Below are 12,570 nucleotides of genomic sequence, written 5' to 3'. Positions count from 1 at the left end.
CCAAACCACGTTGTTCTTTCACACACATGTGGGTATTTTTCCTCCCTCTCTCCTCTCTCTCTGTATCTCTGTGTCCCTCTGTCATCACTCAGTCTTTCCTGTTTTTGCTGACTTATACCCTCTCTCTCACTCTCTCTCACTCTCTCTCACTCTCTCTCTCTCTCTTAATAGCACCTGTGGAAACAATAGAAACCCGCCCTACCTGTTCTAGGAAAGTAGCCCAGCCCCATGCCTCTGGGATCATGGGAAATGAAGTCTATTTGCCATTCAATCTCTTCAGCTTCAAACAGAAACAGACCCACAGACATCTGTTAAAACTCACAGGACATTCTTTGAATAATAATTCAATAGTGGTATGACCATAAAATAGCAACATAGATTCAGTGTTTTTTCTCTTGAAGAGAATAGTATTGGGAAGTTTATGTCCTTTTATACCTTTTTATAGTAATTAGTTTTAGGTTGGTATTTTTAGACTCACTAAATATGATTAATTTGACCACTTTTCCAAGAGACTGAAACAGCATTTAAGTCTTCATGTTGGGGGGGGAAAAAAATCACAAAATTCATAATCCATCAGTTAACTGAATAAATCGAAAGTGAAAAATCCAAATAATGTTTCTTTAAATGACTCTTTACGGGCTCTTTTTTGTCCTAAGGGTGTTTCTATATTAATTTCCTGACTACCTGCTCATAATGCTCTCAATCACTCCTCCTCTTAGCGCACGTGTCTCCCCCTCCTCCCTCCCTCCCTCCCTCGATTCCAACATTTCCGACTGCACGTGAAGGCACCACAGAGCATCCTCACCCACAGCACCTCGCAGTGACGTGCTGTGCGCAGAGATAGATGCCCTTACTGTTCAAACCCCCAGCTCCTCAGCTTTAACATCTCCTTTATGTAAAAAGGCGTTCCAGGGCTCTGGAGAGAAGCAGCAGCATGCAGCGGAGCGCCGTGGTCGTGGTGGCGGATAAAACGAGCCTGAAAAGGCCGTTTATTTTTGCAAATGCTGTGCATATGGTAGGTGAAATTCCCCTGCTTTTGAATGCAATTGAAGCGAACGGGCCTATGTGATTGCTATTTCTCTGAAAAAATGTTTGATTGTCTGCTGTTATTTAAATCGTCAGCCAGTCTGATATTAATCCAAACAGGACTCACATATTCATACACGCTGCAGCGAATCACCCACCATCAACATCATGTCTGCAGCATAAATATGAGTCCAAATGTTGTTAAAGGTTTTAGCCTACAGAAAGAAAGTGATGAAAGGGAAAATCACCAGTGGCTATATCTTAAAGACGCCATAGTGGTGGTTATAATTTGCATTTACAGAGAATTGCCATCCTCTTAACCGGCCTGTCCCCCCCAGACAACATCTGTAATGGTTTTATAATGATTACAATGTGCGAGTTTACAGTGTTCTGTAGAATAGGTCTCGTTTTGGCTGAGATCTCATTGTCCTGTAAAGGAGCAGACCCTGGATAGCATGCTGCTGCCTTCCATTAGCCCTTAGATGAACTACACTGCTCCTAAGAGGTGACACCTACTGTGCGAGTTCACCAAAAGGCAGCACAAATGTAGAACATATCAGGTGATACTTACAATTAGATTTTCAGACAGGATACTGATTTAGTCACACTGACATCTTGAAGCTAAACTATGTAGTTCCTTCATTCTCTGTTTGTCCTTTAACACTTTAGTTTGCAAACTTAACAGATTTTCTTCTCCTGTGTTCCTTTCTCCAAAGGCGCTGTGCTTCTTCATGCTGACGATGACGGTGGCTTGGCACAGAGAGCTCATACAAACGGGCAAAGTAAGACTGACTTCATATGTCCTTCTGACCGGATGGAAATAATTTCCTAAGCATATGATATCATTTATTGGAGGCAGAAATAGCTCCTGTCTTGCCAGGTTTTACAGGAGCAAAAGAGTTGCTGGGGTATCCAAGGACAACTGGGGTATTATTAATGCATGGGCCTACTTGATCTTCCATCAATATTGCCTGAACGCACTACATTGTCTTTTCTGCGGAAGACCTCACGTCCTCATGTTGGCAAACATCTGCCAGTTAAAGTGTCCTTGGGCAAGACAGTGAATTATCTCCAGGGTGCCGTCCTGTAGCTGACCCTGACCTTTGACCTCCTTTGTAGCCATGTGTCTACAAATAATATTAATAACAAATGTGAGTGGCCATCTCAGATGAATTACACTACATCCACAGATCCTTTGAGCTTAGGTTATTTTGTTACCTAAAATGATAATTGTCGCTCAGAGCATTTGCCAAGTAACGTATCGCTTTAACTGCTACTGTTCATCTTCCTCCTCAGCTGGTGTCCAGTGTTTCTGTGGTGATCATGTACGTCATGGAGATCGGCTGCCTGCTGCTATCGGTGCTCGGTGTGTTTGGAGCCTGTAAAGGAAAGAGATGGTGTTTGATTCTGGTAAAAAAAAAAGTGTTTGTATTATTACTGTTGTGTAGGAAAGAAAAAAATGCAAAACCCACAATATTTTTTGTGTGTATATACACTGTACATGTTCAGAATGACGTTTCTCTCTCTTACTTTTGCTGGTTTATGTGTTTGCAGTATGCAACTGGGATGGCGGCAGCCAGTCAAACAATAATTGTCAGAACAGCACTGAGTTACCAAGACATTTATGAGGTACAGTGCTTGAAATCCCTCCTTTTACAACATTTAGTGTAAGCCGTCAGCTATTAAAAAGCAGCCTTAACTACAGTATGTATTTGAATTCTCCGTCCTCAGAAACGTGTCGTCCGTGAGGAGTCCAAGCTGCTGTCCATGATGCCACTTACTGGAACCAGCAAAGCCAACAGGACGCTGCTGTATAGTATTCAAGCAGAGGTAAGCAATTTTATTCATTGATTTATAATATACAATCCAGATAAAGCATGGCTCTTTTTTCAAGGCACAGTGGAGATAAAAGTAAATCTGCTCTCTAACATATTTTCACCCACCAAGCAATTAAATGGTATGTGTCCATTCGTTAGTCTATGCAAGCTGATATCTCAAAGTGTACATCAGCACTGCTCTGGCATTCCATAAAGAGAGACATCACATCACAGATAACATCACAGACATATTCGATTAACCTTGGTTCTGTTGGTGGAGAGACCATTTCTCTGCTCTGTTACATGCTCCATTGTGTTTTTATGCAACCTCCAGTCTACTCTAATATCAAAATATATCGATAGTTTGACAGGAAAGAAGTAAATATTAAAGGATTTTGTCACTACTATCATTATTCCTTTCTTTACTTCAATTTAGGAATTAGCATGCCTTTACAGTTCCCATAATTCTTTGGGGCAACTAAACAAAGGAACTCAGATGGTGCTGACTTGTTTATCACTAGTTTAGAGGTACTTTTGGGGCTTTTTACTGCTCACACGAGGCAGAAATATGTCAGCTCCCACACTTGCTCTCAGACAGAGAGCTGCCAGAGTACTGAAAAGAAAAGGGAGAATAAATCTAGTGAGGCTGCCCAAAGAGGACAGGCTCAAGGTCAAACACATCTGCTGGATTTGGTGGTCAAACACCCACCAGCATATGCAGTGTGCAGGGCGTGGCCAGATCAGCAGGTGTGTCCTCTCTCAAAGACGTATCTGCTTATCCTGCTATGGAGGAATCACTCCCCCATCAAATCCAGCCAATATATTTTAACAGTTTTAACTCAGATGTGAGGGACTATGTAATGCATTTTGCTCTGTTTACTTGCTTTGGATTTACTTTTTACTTAGCCTGTCTGTATGTGTGTGTGTGTGTCACCTCCAGTTTGAGTGCTGTGGTCTTATTGAAGGCTACAAAGACTGGGGCTCCTCTATCCCCGCTTCCTGCAACTGTCAATATCCAGGAAAATGCGTGAGTATCTCCCTTTTATACAAAGAGAACATGAGCAGTGAAGGAGGCTTATTAGAGTTTCTGATCCTGCAGCCACATGTTTCAGTCAAGCACGATTTTTGGGGGAGAATTTATTTTTCTCATCTCAAGTCTCATTGTCTTCAATGTTTTCTGGTAACAACAACACTCACGTCACTGATTATATTGCTGAAACCTTAAGGCACAACACTGGGAACTACAAGTTCAAGTGCTAATTTTGCTGGGACAGTATGTGCTCATATTATTGTCATAATATGTGATGGGATTTTGTTCTCCTCCACAGATTCGACTGCGGGGCAGCGCCACACTCGGGGCTCCAAAGAACCAGTATGTTTATCAAGAGGTAAAGTAGCTCAACACTTTGCAGAAGATAAACAGGATCACTGGTCGATTAAAGTCTTATTTCTTACTGATTTTCTCTCTAAAATTTGCTGCCACCTTTGAAACAAACCTGCACTTTTTGTTCACAGCCTTGCCTACCAATTTATGTCTCTGAACTGAAGCTGGCGTTCTCACTGGCGATGGGCATACAATTTGGAAGTGGAGTTTTTTGGGTATGTGTTTTTTTATATGTTTGATAGGATTCTACACTATTAATATGGACACCAATTTTCCCCTATATAGCTCTAATCATGTTTAAATTCTGGCTGTGGGCACTTTGTGTTTCATTAGACAAATACACACAAATGAGTACATCCTGTGAAACAGACGTATTACAGGAGGGGTCTGGTGGTCAGGTTTGATTCTAGGTCAACAGAAAATCATGTGGATCCCAGTTGTAAACATTACCGAACACCACGGCATGCTTGTAACTCTTGTGCTTCCTCCTCAGGTCGTTTTACTTGTCATGAGCATCAAGCTGATGGGCCAAATAAAAAGGAAAGAGGAGTTCAGGGCTCTTCTCCAATCAAACAGATACGTTCCTGGTGCCTTCTAGTCACCTTGTACATTTTGATACACACCTCAACTTATTATCAAGAGTACCTTGTTTGAATTTGCACATGTAAACACATTATGCTGTATACCATAATCTATTTATCATAAGATATTTTGCGCTATAGCAATATATGTTGATATATGAATTTTCAGTTAATGCGTGTTAATGCATGTAACTGTTATTGAAAAGTAATCTACATGCATAAATCAATTTGAAATGACTCTTTTTTTGCCCTAATACTGTAAAAAAACAAAAAAACAATGCAATTTAATGCAGTTAATTAATCTTTAATCATCATCATCACATTTTCACATGCTTTTGCCATATCTCTAAAATTAGGTTATCTTACAAGTATTAATCAGCCATTTGTTTTTCCAGTAGCTGGAGCCTGTCCTACCATTTTGTTCTTTGCAATGAATGGTGCATTTACTGCACCTAAAACATTCAAACACACACACAAGACACATTTTTGTTTGCACATTTGCTTTCGGCATCGGCTGAAGCTACATTCTGCTGACCAGGTTAAAGATTTTAATGTTTTGAGATGAGCGTAGTCCTCATGTTTCACAACATCTGCTCAGCCGTGATCATACGAAACATGAACAAATGATGGTGAAACTTCCTCACCGGTTTATACAAAAGCTACCACTGGAAGTTCATCAGTTAATGGGTTTAATCTCACACTTGTCGACTGGACCAACATGCATATTTAAATGTTCGTACTTGTCTTAAGCTCGCTAATTGAATTTTCAGCATTAGATCAACCAATAATCTTTAAACAATAATAATATTAATAACCCTTATGTAGCACCTTTTCTTAAACAGTGTTTACAAAGTGCTTTGATCGAAATATAACCATTTATTTATTATTGAGCGATGTATTTTCTTGGGTAAACGATCAGGTTAGACAAAGGAATGAGCTACAGCTCTCATTGGGACACCAGAATGTCTTGATGCCTTGTTAAGCACATTGCATGTCAGAAAAACTTCCTCACTCCATTCAGTTTCTCTTAAAGCACATTTAGTGTAGTAAATGACACACGATCACGTCCAACAGCAAGAGAGGGGACTCTGTTTGGTTGCACATTCAGTAGACATGCAGTAAAATCCTCAGTTATTTTGCCTCCAAAATTTGATTTCAAAAGTTTGGAGAAATTTTGGCAAGGCCACTGCAGACAGGTTGTGAGAGGCTCTTGTAGGAAATCGATATTCTTGCAGAGGCTGTACTGTCCCAGCTGATGCCACTCTCACCAAAGAAGCCTTTATGCCACATGACTTCTAGTATGACTCGCTGCATGAGCTGCCTGCGGTTGAAATGTCTCCTTGACTGACGAATTGTCAAATGAATTTCATCTGAAACAGCAGATCCAATGTCTACCTGTGCACTTTAACCATTAATGCCTAATATACAACATGTTCTTGCAAACTGTGGTATTTTTATTTCTGTCATACACACTGTTTTTTTATTTAAGGAATGAACATATGTAATATTTTGTAAATAGCAGTAATAAAAAATGGGATTCTTGTTCCTTTCATGTCTTAGTTTTTATTTTGAAACTGTTTACATTCTCCTTTTATGCAGGGGATAAGGGAGCGACAGGAGGCTGTGACACAGAAAGGATACAATAATTTGGATTTGCATCTTTGGTACCCACAACATGTAAAATACAGTTCACAACTTCCCTGTTATCTGTATATTCTATCCCTTCCTGCCATGAACAGAAGCACCTGATCCTATTAGAGATGAAAGTATTCATGCATATTTACATTTTGTCCAAGACTATAAATTGTGAAGCTGGAAAAAAAAAAAAAAGATTTCAGACAGCTGGAAAATCACAAGATACATTCTCATTAAAGTTCTATTACATCTATAATATACATTTCTGCAGTCTTCATCAGTGCTTTTTTTTATACCACATGTTCTTTTACCTCCTCATTTTAATTATTTACTTACACTACGCTACGCTAAAACATGATACCAATCTAGGATGAAAATACCACTAGAGTTCAAATATATTCATCAGCTAACATACTTCGCTTCTAATTTGAACTGTTCGTAGTCATGTAACTTATTAATTACATAATTGCAGCTTATGTGTCAGTTTTCTTCATCGTCTGTGACTATGGCAAAGAAAGGGGGGTGCTCTTTCACAGTATATGCTGTTTCCGGCAATTTTCCCACCGTGAGGCCTAAAAACAAAATTAACAAAGGTTTTAAAGATTTTCTTTTCTTAAAAAACTACCCAATTAAAGAAATTAAAAAAAATGTATTTATTCTATTTCATTTCTTAATGAAATCTCACTTGCTGGAGGCCACTTCTGATATATTCAACTATTCAAAATACATTATGTATCATTGTAGCAATCCCATTGTTCCCAATGTTTGTGCTCAACTTTCCTAAATATGCTGACATGATGACCTTAACCTTTGTGAAGAGCAGCCAAAAATAAAAACAAGGATCTCAGGTATAATCTGCAGCGTCTGCCAGAGTGGTGTAGTTGCCTGCTTTCGCCTCTGGACTGTAGACCACTGCAGGGGTATCTTCCTTGCGACTCAGCCGACACAGGATGAGAATACACAAGACTACTGACAACACCTGAAGGACAGTGAAACAGAGACATCCCTTTACTTTCTGTTTGCCTTTTGTTGTTTCATCCTTTACCAATACATTGTTTTGAGTAGAGCTGCAATTTTATAAAGAGACAGAGGGGGGCAGAAAAGCCCAATAACGTCTCTCACTGAAGACATTTTAACACATCGCTGTGGGAAAAGCGCAGGCGTGAATCATAACATTAATGAGGCCTGAATTCCACTTAGCTACAGAGACATTGTTAATGTGCTCTTTCCCACTATCACAAGAGTCTTCAGTGAAAAAGGCCTTTTTGACATGTTAGACTGAGTTGTATCAGAGAGAGAACTTTCTGAAAAACCAATTCTATTAAGATAAAACAGATGAGGGCTTTATTTTAACTTACAGAGCACAGCTGACTCTAAGGAGTGTAAGAAAATGATTCTGATCGTGGAGGGCATCAAAACGGGGGTACGTCTTCTTGATAGAGCACCCCGACCCTACATTTATATCTTATTTCTTTTATTTGGAGCACAGTCAGCAGAACCTTCTGCGCCACTCGCTGCTGCTTTTGAAGCCTGTTGTTCTGAGCGCACAGTAATAACTGCGACACATGTTTTTAATGACTTGTACTGGCAAACACTGTAATATCATTTTGAGATATTACTGCAGAGAGTCCATTGAACATTTTGGACTACGGTGGGAAGGTCCTCACTTTGTTAAGAAGTGAACTACAAGGTAAGTGAACTAGTGGACTATTATGAAGTCCATAATAATCGATAATTTTAGCCCAGTCCCTTAGGGAAGTGGAAAAAGGGTGAATTTGAATATTAAAAGCTGAGCTGCAACGAAATGGACCATGAAGTGAGATTGTTTTGTCAGTTGCTGGTTCTCCGCTTATGAATTAACTTTGAGCCTCCACTTTTAAACCTTAATGGAGAAGGAGTGCTCAGAAAAAAATGGAGATTTTAACATCTACAGTGTCATAACAACTGGGCAAGCTCTTCTCCTGGGCACGCTCCAGAAGAGCTACTTCAGGTGAGGTTTTTTTTCAACAGCTGTGAATTACAGTTAATAAGCTCTTGAAAATGAAATTTGATTAAAGGGAAAAGTGAGAGGCTTTGAAAAAGGAATGTCATGATGAGTATAAGTGTGGGGAGAGCTGGAAGAGTACTGGTGGATAAACAAAGAACAGATAATAGTGAAGTTAAATTAGATAGAGAGGCAGAAAGGGGGATACAGGGGGGAGGAAGGGGAAGGTAGGGGGATACAAACATGATAGACACATGTAGACTAACAGTACATACCCAGAGTAACGTGACTGCCAGAATTCCGCCCAATGCAGTATTTATGGTGTCCACCTCGTGCAAAATCAAGTATGGAAGGCATGACTGGAAGAGGAGAGTGGATCAATCGGTTTCAACATTAGGAAACTAACTCACTTTACATGAGGGGCTGTATTCCAAAACAGTGATAAACCTTTATTTAAACACACAAAAATTTTTAATTTAGGATCAAAGTATAAATAGAGACAGTTGTGATGCATTACATTCCAAAGTGTCATAAATCAATACAGTAACAGTAAGTGTGAATGTTTCAGTTCTGTTTTTTACCTCTTTATAAATCATGATGGGCTGATCATCGACCATGTGCTCAAACAGAACACTGTCTCTAGGAGCTGCTACCTAGAATACACAAACATCAATCATGAGCTGAATATGTATTCATTCATTCATCCATTTATTCATTCATCCTTTATTTAAATCTAAGGGGATCGATGAAGGCATGCACTAATTTTCAGTGATGCAATTAAAACCGAATGAATGAACAAAAACAGAGAAAACAAACAGCAGAGGTACAAACTAAACAGCTTGAGGGTGAAGTACTTTGTAATCATGGTTTTAAACTGACCTCTAGGTGCAATTATCTAAAGTTTTTATGTGTGTTGTTAAATGTTCCATGTGTGTGCAACACAAAAATGAAAAGTTTTCCCAAATTTACCATTGGCTCACAGGACTTTCAACAGCCATTTTTTATTACAGCCTGCTGACATGTGAAGTTAATACGAAATCTGCATGTAGCTTTTTGATCCTGCAAGATATCGAGAAATTGAAATCATCTTTCAGGTCTAGATCTAAACAGTCTGTAAACCAATTGATGCTAAAATCACCTGCAAGCAGCATCACTGAGTTACTGCACTCAGTAGGTAAGCCTGCCAACTCATTAATTACACTACAGACAGCTGAGGGCGGCCTGTATACACTCACCACATTCAACAAATGATGTTAGAAATAATATTAAATTATATCAAATGGTGCACAAGAGTTACAGAATATAGAAACTGAGCAGCTTCAGCACTCACACATGGATTAGTGGCCTCTTCAGCGCACAGACAGGATTCTGAGATGTTATAGCCCCAATCCAGGTAGCCCTGATCCAGGCCACAACACTGCAGCTGAGAAAAATGATGCAAAGGGTTAGGGTTAGGTTAGTTAGACAAAGTAAGAATACAACTTCTACAACTACGATTCTAATACAACTAATAATCGATTCAACTTGTTTTCTGAAGTGTGTCTGATTTGTGCTATTGAAATATTTCCTCTGTGTCACAAAAACCTAATTAACTTCTATTGATGTTGTTTCATTTAGCCTTTACTTAGCTTTTGTGTTAATGTTGGTGTGTCTATGTACGCATTTGACATTTTAATTGGTTCATTACTTTCTAAAGCACTTAGAACTGCTTCTGTATGAGACTGTGCTCCATAAAAATAAGCTTGAACATGAACACATGCAAACGATCACACACCCACTCCAGGATACCTACTTCCATCTGTGTATCACTGAGGGCCTCGATAAAGTTCTCACTAGCGTTAGCCAGCGGCAGCATTTCCAGGTATTTCTTCCTCATTTCTTGAGCCACCTGCACAACAAAGCAAAAACAAACATGTATTTCTTGCAGCCATTTTTTGTTGGAACTGAAGTCGTCAACATCGTTTTTAAAAAAATGTGACATTATTATAAGCTGGTGAAGATGCTGACTTTTTGACTAGAAAATCCAGCTTTTATGTTTTAAACATCATGTATTTAGCTACCTTGTACATATGTAAAACCAATTAGAGATGCGGTTACCATCCTGCACATGCTGTCATTTGAGCTGTCATTTACTTTACTTTAGTTTGAAAAATTATGATGAATTTCAAGGAGGAAATCTGCCTAACATGTTACTGCAAACCGCATGTGTGTCATCTGAGAATGGAAAGCTTGATGGGTAACTAGGTTTGGTGGTGTTTAACAGACTGTCAATTGATCTGTGCTCCTGTCTGGTAACATCCTCAAATATTTAGTAAGAGTTCATATGAAATCAATAATTAGAGCCCTTTCCTGTGTTTCATTAGTTTGATTGGGAATGCAGTTTGGATGCAGCCTGCTAGCTTATGTGGTCTTTGTATGTCGAAATCTGTGCTGTTTGTAAAGGAAAGGCATTTCAAAGTTTGTAATACCTGCGGTCGCACAGCCAGTCCTTGAATTTCACACGCCACCATGAACAGACAGCCCAGGATCATTCCAACTGCAAACTGAGACACTTGTATACTTAGTTATTAGTTATTATTTACTACTACTAATAATAATAATGTTTTTGTTTATCTATACCCACCACTATTAGTGCCCACTGCTTCTCTCTGCAGGCACCGTACAGACCCATGATGGTCAGGAGCAGAGTTATGATGGAAATAACATACATGGCACGTAGTCCTGTGAGCAAATGTTCTATCTGCAGAGAAAACAAACAGGGGAAAAGGTCACCAGCCTCTGTGAGCAGGGGAAATCTAACACTGATTGCGATTTCATTCAGTAGTAACTTGTCTGTCTGTTTTTTTTTTTTGTGTGTGTTACCTCTTCATCATCATGGAAGTATCCATGGCTAAACAGAGTGATTGCCAGCAGCAGGGCACTGATGATCTGCAACAGCAGCAACGCATTACATCATTACTTTCAGGGCTGCAACTAACAATTATTTTAAAAACTAATCAATCTGTCGATTATCTTTACAATCATTCGTGTCGTTAAAATGACATGAAACCGCAAAGAAATGCAGATCTTCATATTTTGAAAGGCTGTAAACGAGGGCACTCCATTTCTTCTGTCTGACCCTTCATGTCAGCTGTTACTGGCTTGACTCAACGCCACTGTTTATCTTGGTGAGTCAGTAGAAAGTTATGTCTCTGCTGTAAGAGCTCTGGGCCTGATCATGCAATGGAGCGTGCTGCTCCTACAGCATGCAAAGAAAGTCACACTGTGTTATGAATATCTATAAATAATCCCGGGTCCATTTACTGTACTACGTAAAAAGGGTGAGAAAAAAATGAGAAAGAGTGAAAAGCTTAATCCATGTTCACATTCAGATTTCTTTTAATTACTTTTCTTGTCTTAGAGGTGATATATGACCCATATATCTTTAAGATTAGTGCTACAAGTGCAGCAAAATCTCAATGATTTATCAATTAATTATTGAGGTTATTATTATTGTTATTTATTATAGTCCAAATTATTTATATTGCCAAAAAAAAAGGTTTTTTTTAAACTTTTACTCAAACAAAACAACGTGATGTATCACCATGAATGGCTTTGATGGTCGCTTTTTCTTTTTACAGAGCAATGGATCAATTAATCAAGAAAAAAGTTGACATTGCAATTAGGTGGAATCGGTGGACACACACACACACACACATGCGAAGTTCTTGTCAACACCATCAAATGTTTTAAAAGGGGAATTTAATAGCTGTTTACTTCTGAAGCATCATTAGTAACCACAGCCTTGCTTGTCATGCCCTCTAGATTTTATTTTGTTTTGTTTATTTACATGTCACACTTCCTCATACTGTTTATTCCAACCAGCCATCAGGCTTTAGCTGCGGCGCCACTGCGAACAACGAACCCAAACCCCGCACTTCCAAACCATTAGTGCCTCTTGTTTTATCTGTTAACTCTTTCAGGATCGAGCAGCAGCAGCAGCAGCAGGAAAAAAAAAAAAAAAAAAAACCACACTCACCGCGATCAGACTTGTCACGACAAAGTAACTCCGCTTCAAACAGACGTTCACTTTCCCCATGTTGAACTCGGTCAGTGTAAGTTAAATAACACACTTTAAAGCGAAATCCACATGTTACACAGAAA

General features: G+C 39.1%; 2 protein-coding genes across 2 annotated transcripts; one reads left to right on the top strand and one right to left on the bottom strand.

The window, feature by feature from the left end:
* Window positions 1-934: 934 nt before the first annotated feature.
* LOC139222214 (tetraspanin-8-like) lies at window positions 935-4,936 on the top strand. The gene is made up of 9 exons (XM_070854192.1): window positions 935-1,015; window positions 1,743-1,808; window positions 2,323-2,436; window positions 2,581-2,655; window positions 2,758-2,856; window positions 3,784-3,870; window positions 4,172-4,231; window positions 4,359-4,442; window positions 4,721-4,936. Exons 1-9 carry the CDS (start codon window positions 935-937, stop codon window positions 4,823-4,825), a joined length of 771 nt encoding a protein of 256 aa, XP_070710293.1. The 3' UTR covers window positions 4,826-4,936.
* Window positions 4,937-6,360: 1,424 nt separating this feature from the next.
* LOC139221861 (tetraspanin-8-like) lies at window positions 6,361-12,570 on the bottom strand. Its single transcript, XM_070853809.1, has 9 exons — window positions 12,446-12,570; window positions 11,290-11,355; window positions 11,051-11,167; window positions 10,896-10,970; window positions 10,220-10,315; window positions 9,758-9,850; window positions 9,009-9,080; window positions 8,703-8,786; window positions 6,361-7,422 (listed from the first exon to the last, which is right to left on the bottom strand). Exons 1-9 carry the CDS (start codon window positions 12,503-12,505, stop codon window positions 7,288-7,290), a joined length of 798 nt encoding a protein of 265 aa, XP_070709910.1. The 5' UTR covers window positions 12,506-12,570; the 3' UTR covers window positions 6,361-7,287.

This window comes from Pempheris klunzingeri, chromosome 22 (genome assembly GCF_042242105.1).
Source record: "Pempheris klunzingeri isolate RE-2024b chromosome 22, fPemKlu1.hap1, whole genome shotgun sequence".
Classification (NCBI taxonomy): Eukaryota; Metazoa; Chordata; class Actinopteri; order Acropomatiformes; family Pempheridae; genus Pempheris; species Pempheris klunzingeri.
This window is presented reverse-complemented; position numbering and strand designations above follow the sequence as displayed.

What these genes read in the sequence shown, in the direction of transcription:
- LOC139221861 (XM_070853809.1), bottom strand. Translation starts at nt 12,505, where the DNA reads ATGGGGAAAGTGAACGTCTGTTTGAAGCGGAGTTACTTTGTCGTGACA. An exon ending in ACTTCCATGATGATGAAGAG is followed by an intron (nt 11,168 to 11,289) that starts GTAACACACACA and finishes TTTTCTCTGCAG; the next exon opens with ATAGAACATTTGCTCACAGG. An exon ending in TCAGTGATACACAGATGGAA is followed by an intron (nt 9,851 to 10,219) that starts GTAGGTATCCTG and finishes CATTTTTCTCAG; the next exon opens with CTGCAGTGTTGTGGCCTGGA.
- LOC139222214 (XM_070854192.1), top strand. Translation starts at nt 935, where the DNA reads ATGCAGCGGAGCGCCGTGGTCGTGGTGGCGGATAAAACGAGCCTGAAA. An exon ending in AGCTCATACAAACGGGCAAA is followed by an intron (nt 1,809 to 2,322) that starts GTAAGACTGACT and finishes CTTCCTCCTCAG; the next exon opens with CTGGTGTCCAGTGTTTCTGT. An exon ending in TGTATAGTATTCAAGCAGAG is followed by an intron (nt 2,857 to 3,783) that starts GTAAGCAATTTT and finishes TGTCACCTCCAG; the next exon opens with TTTGAGTGCTGTGGTCTTAT.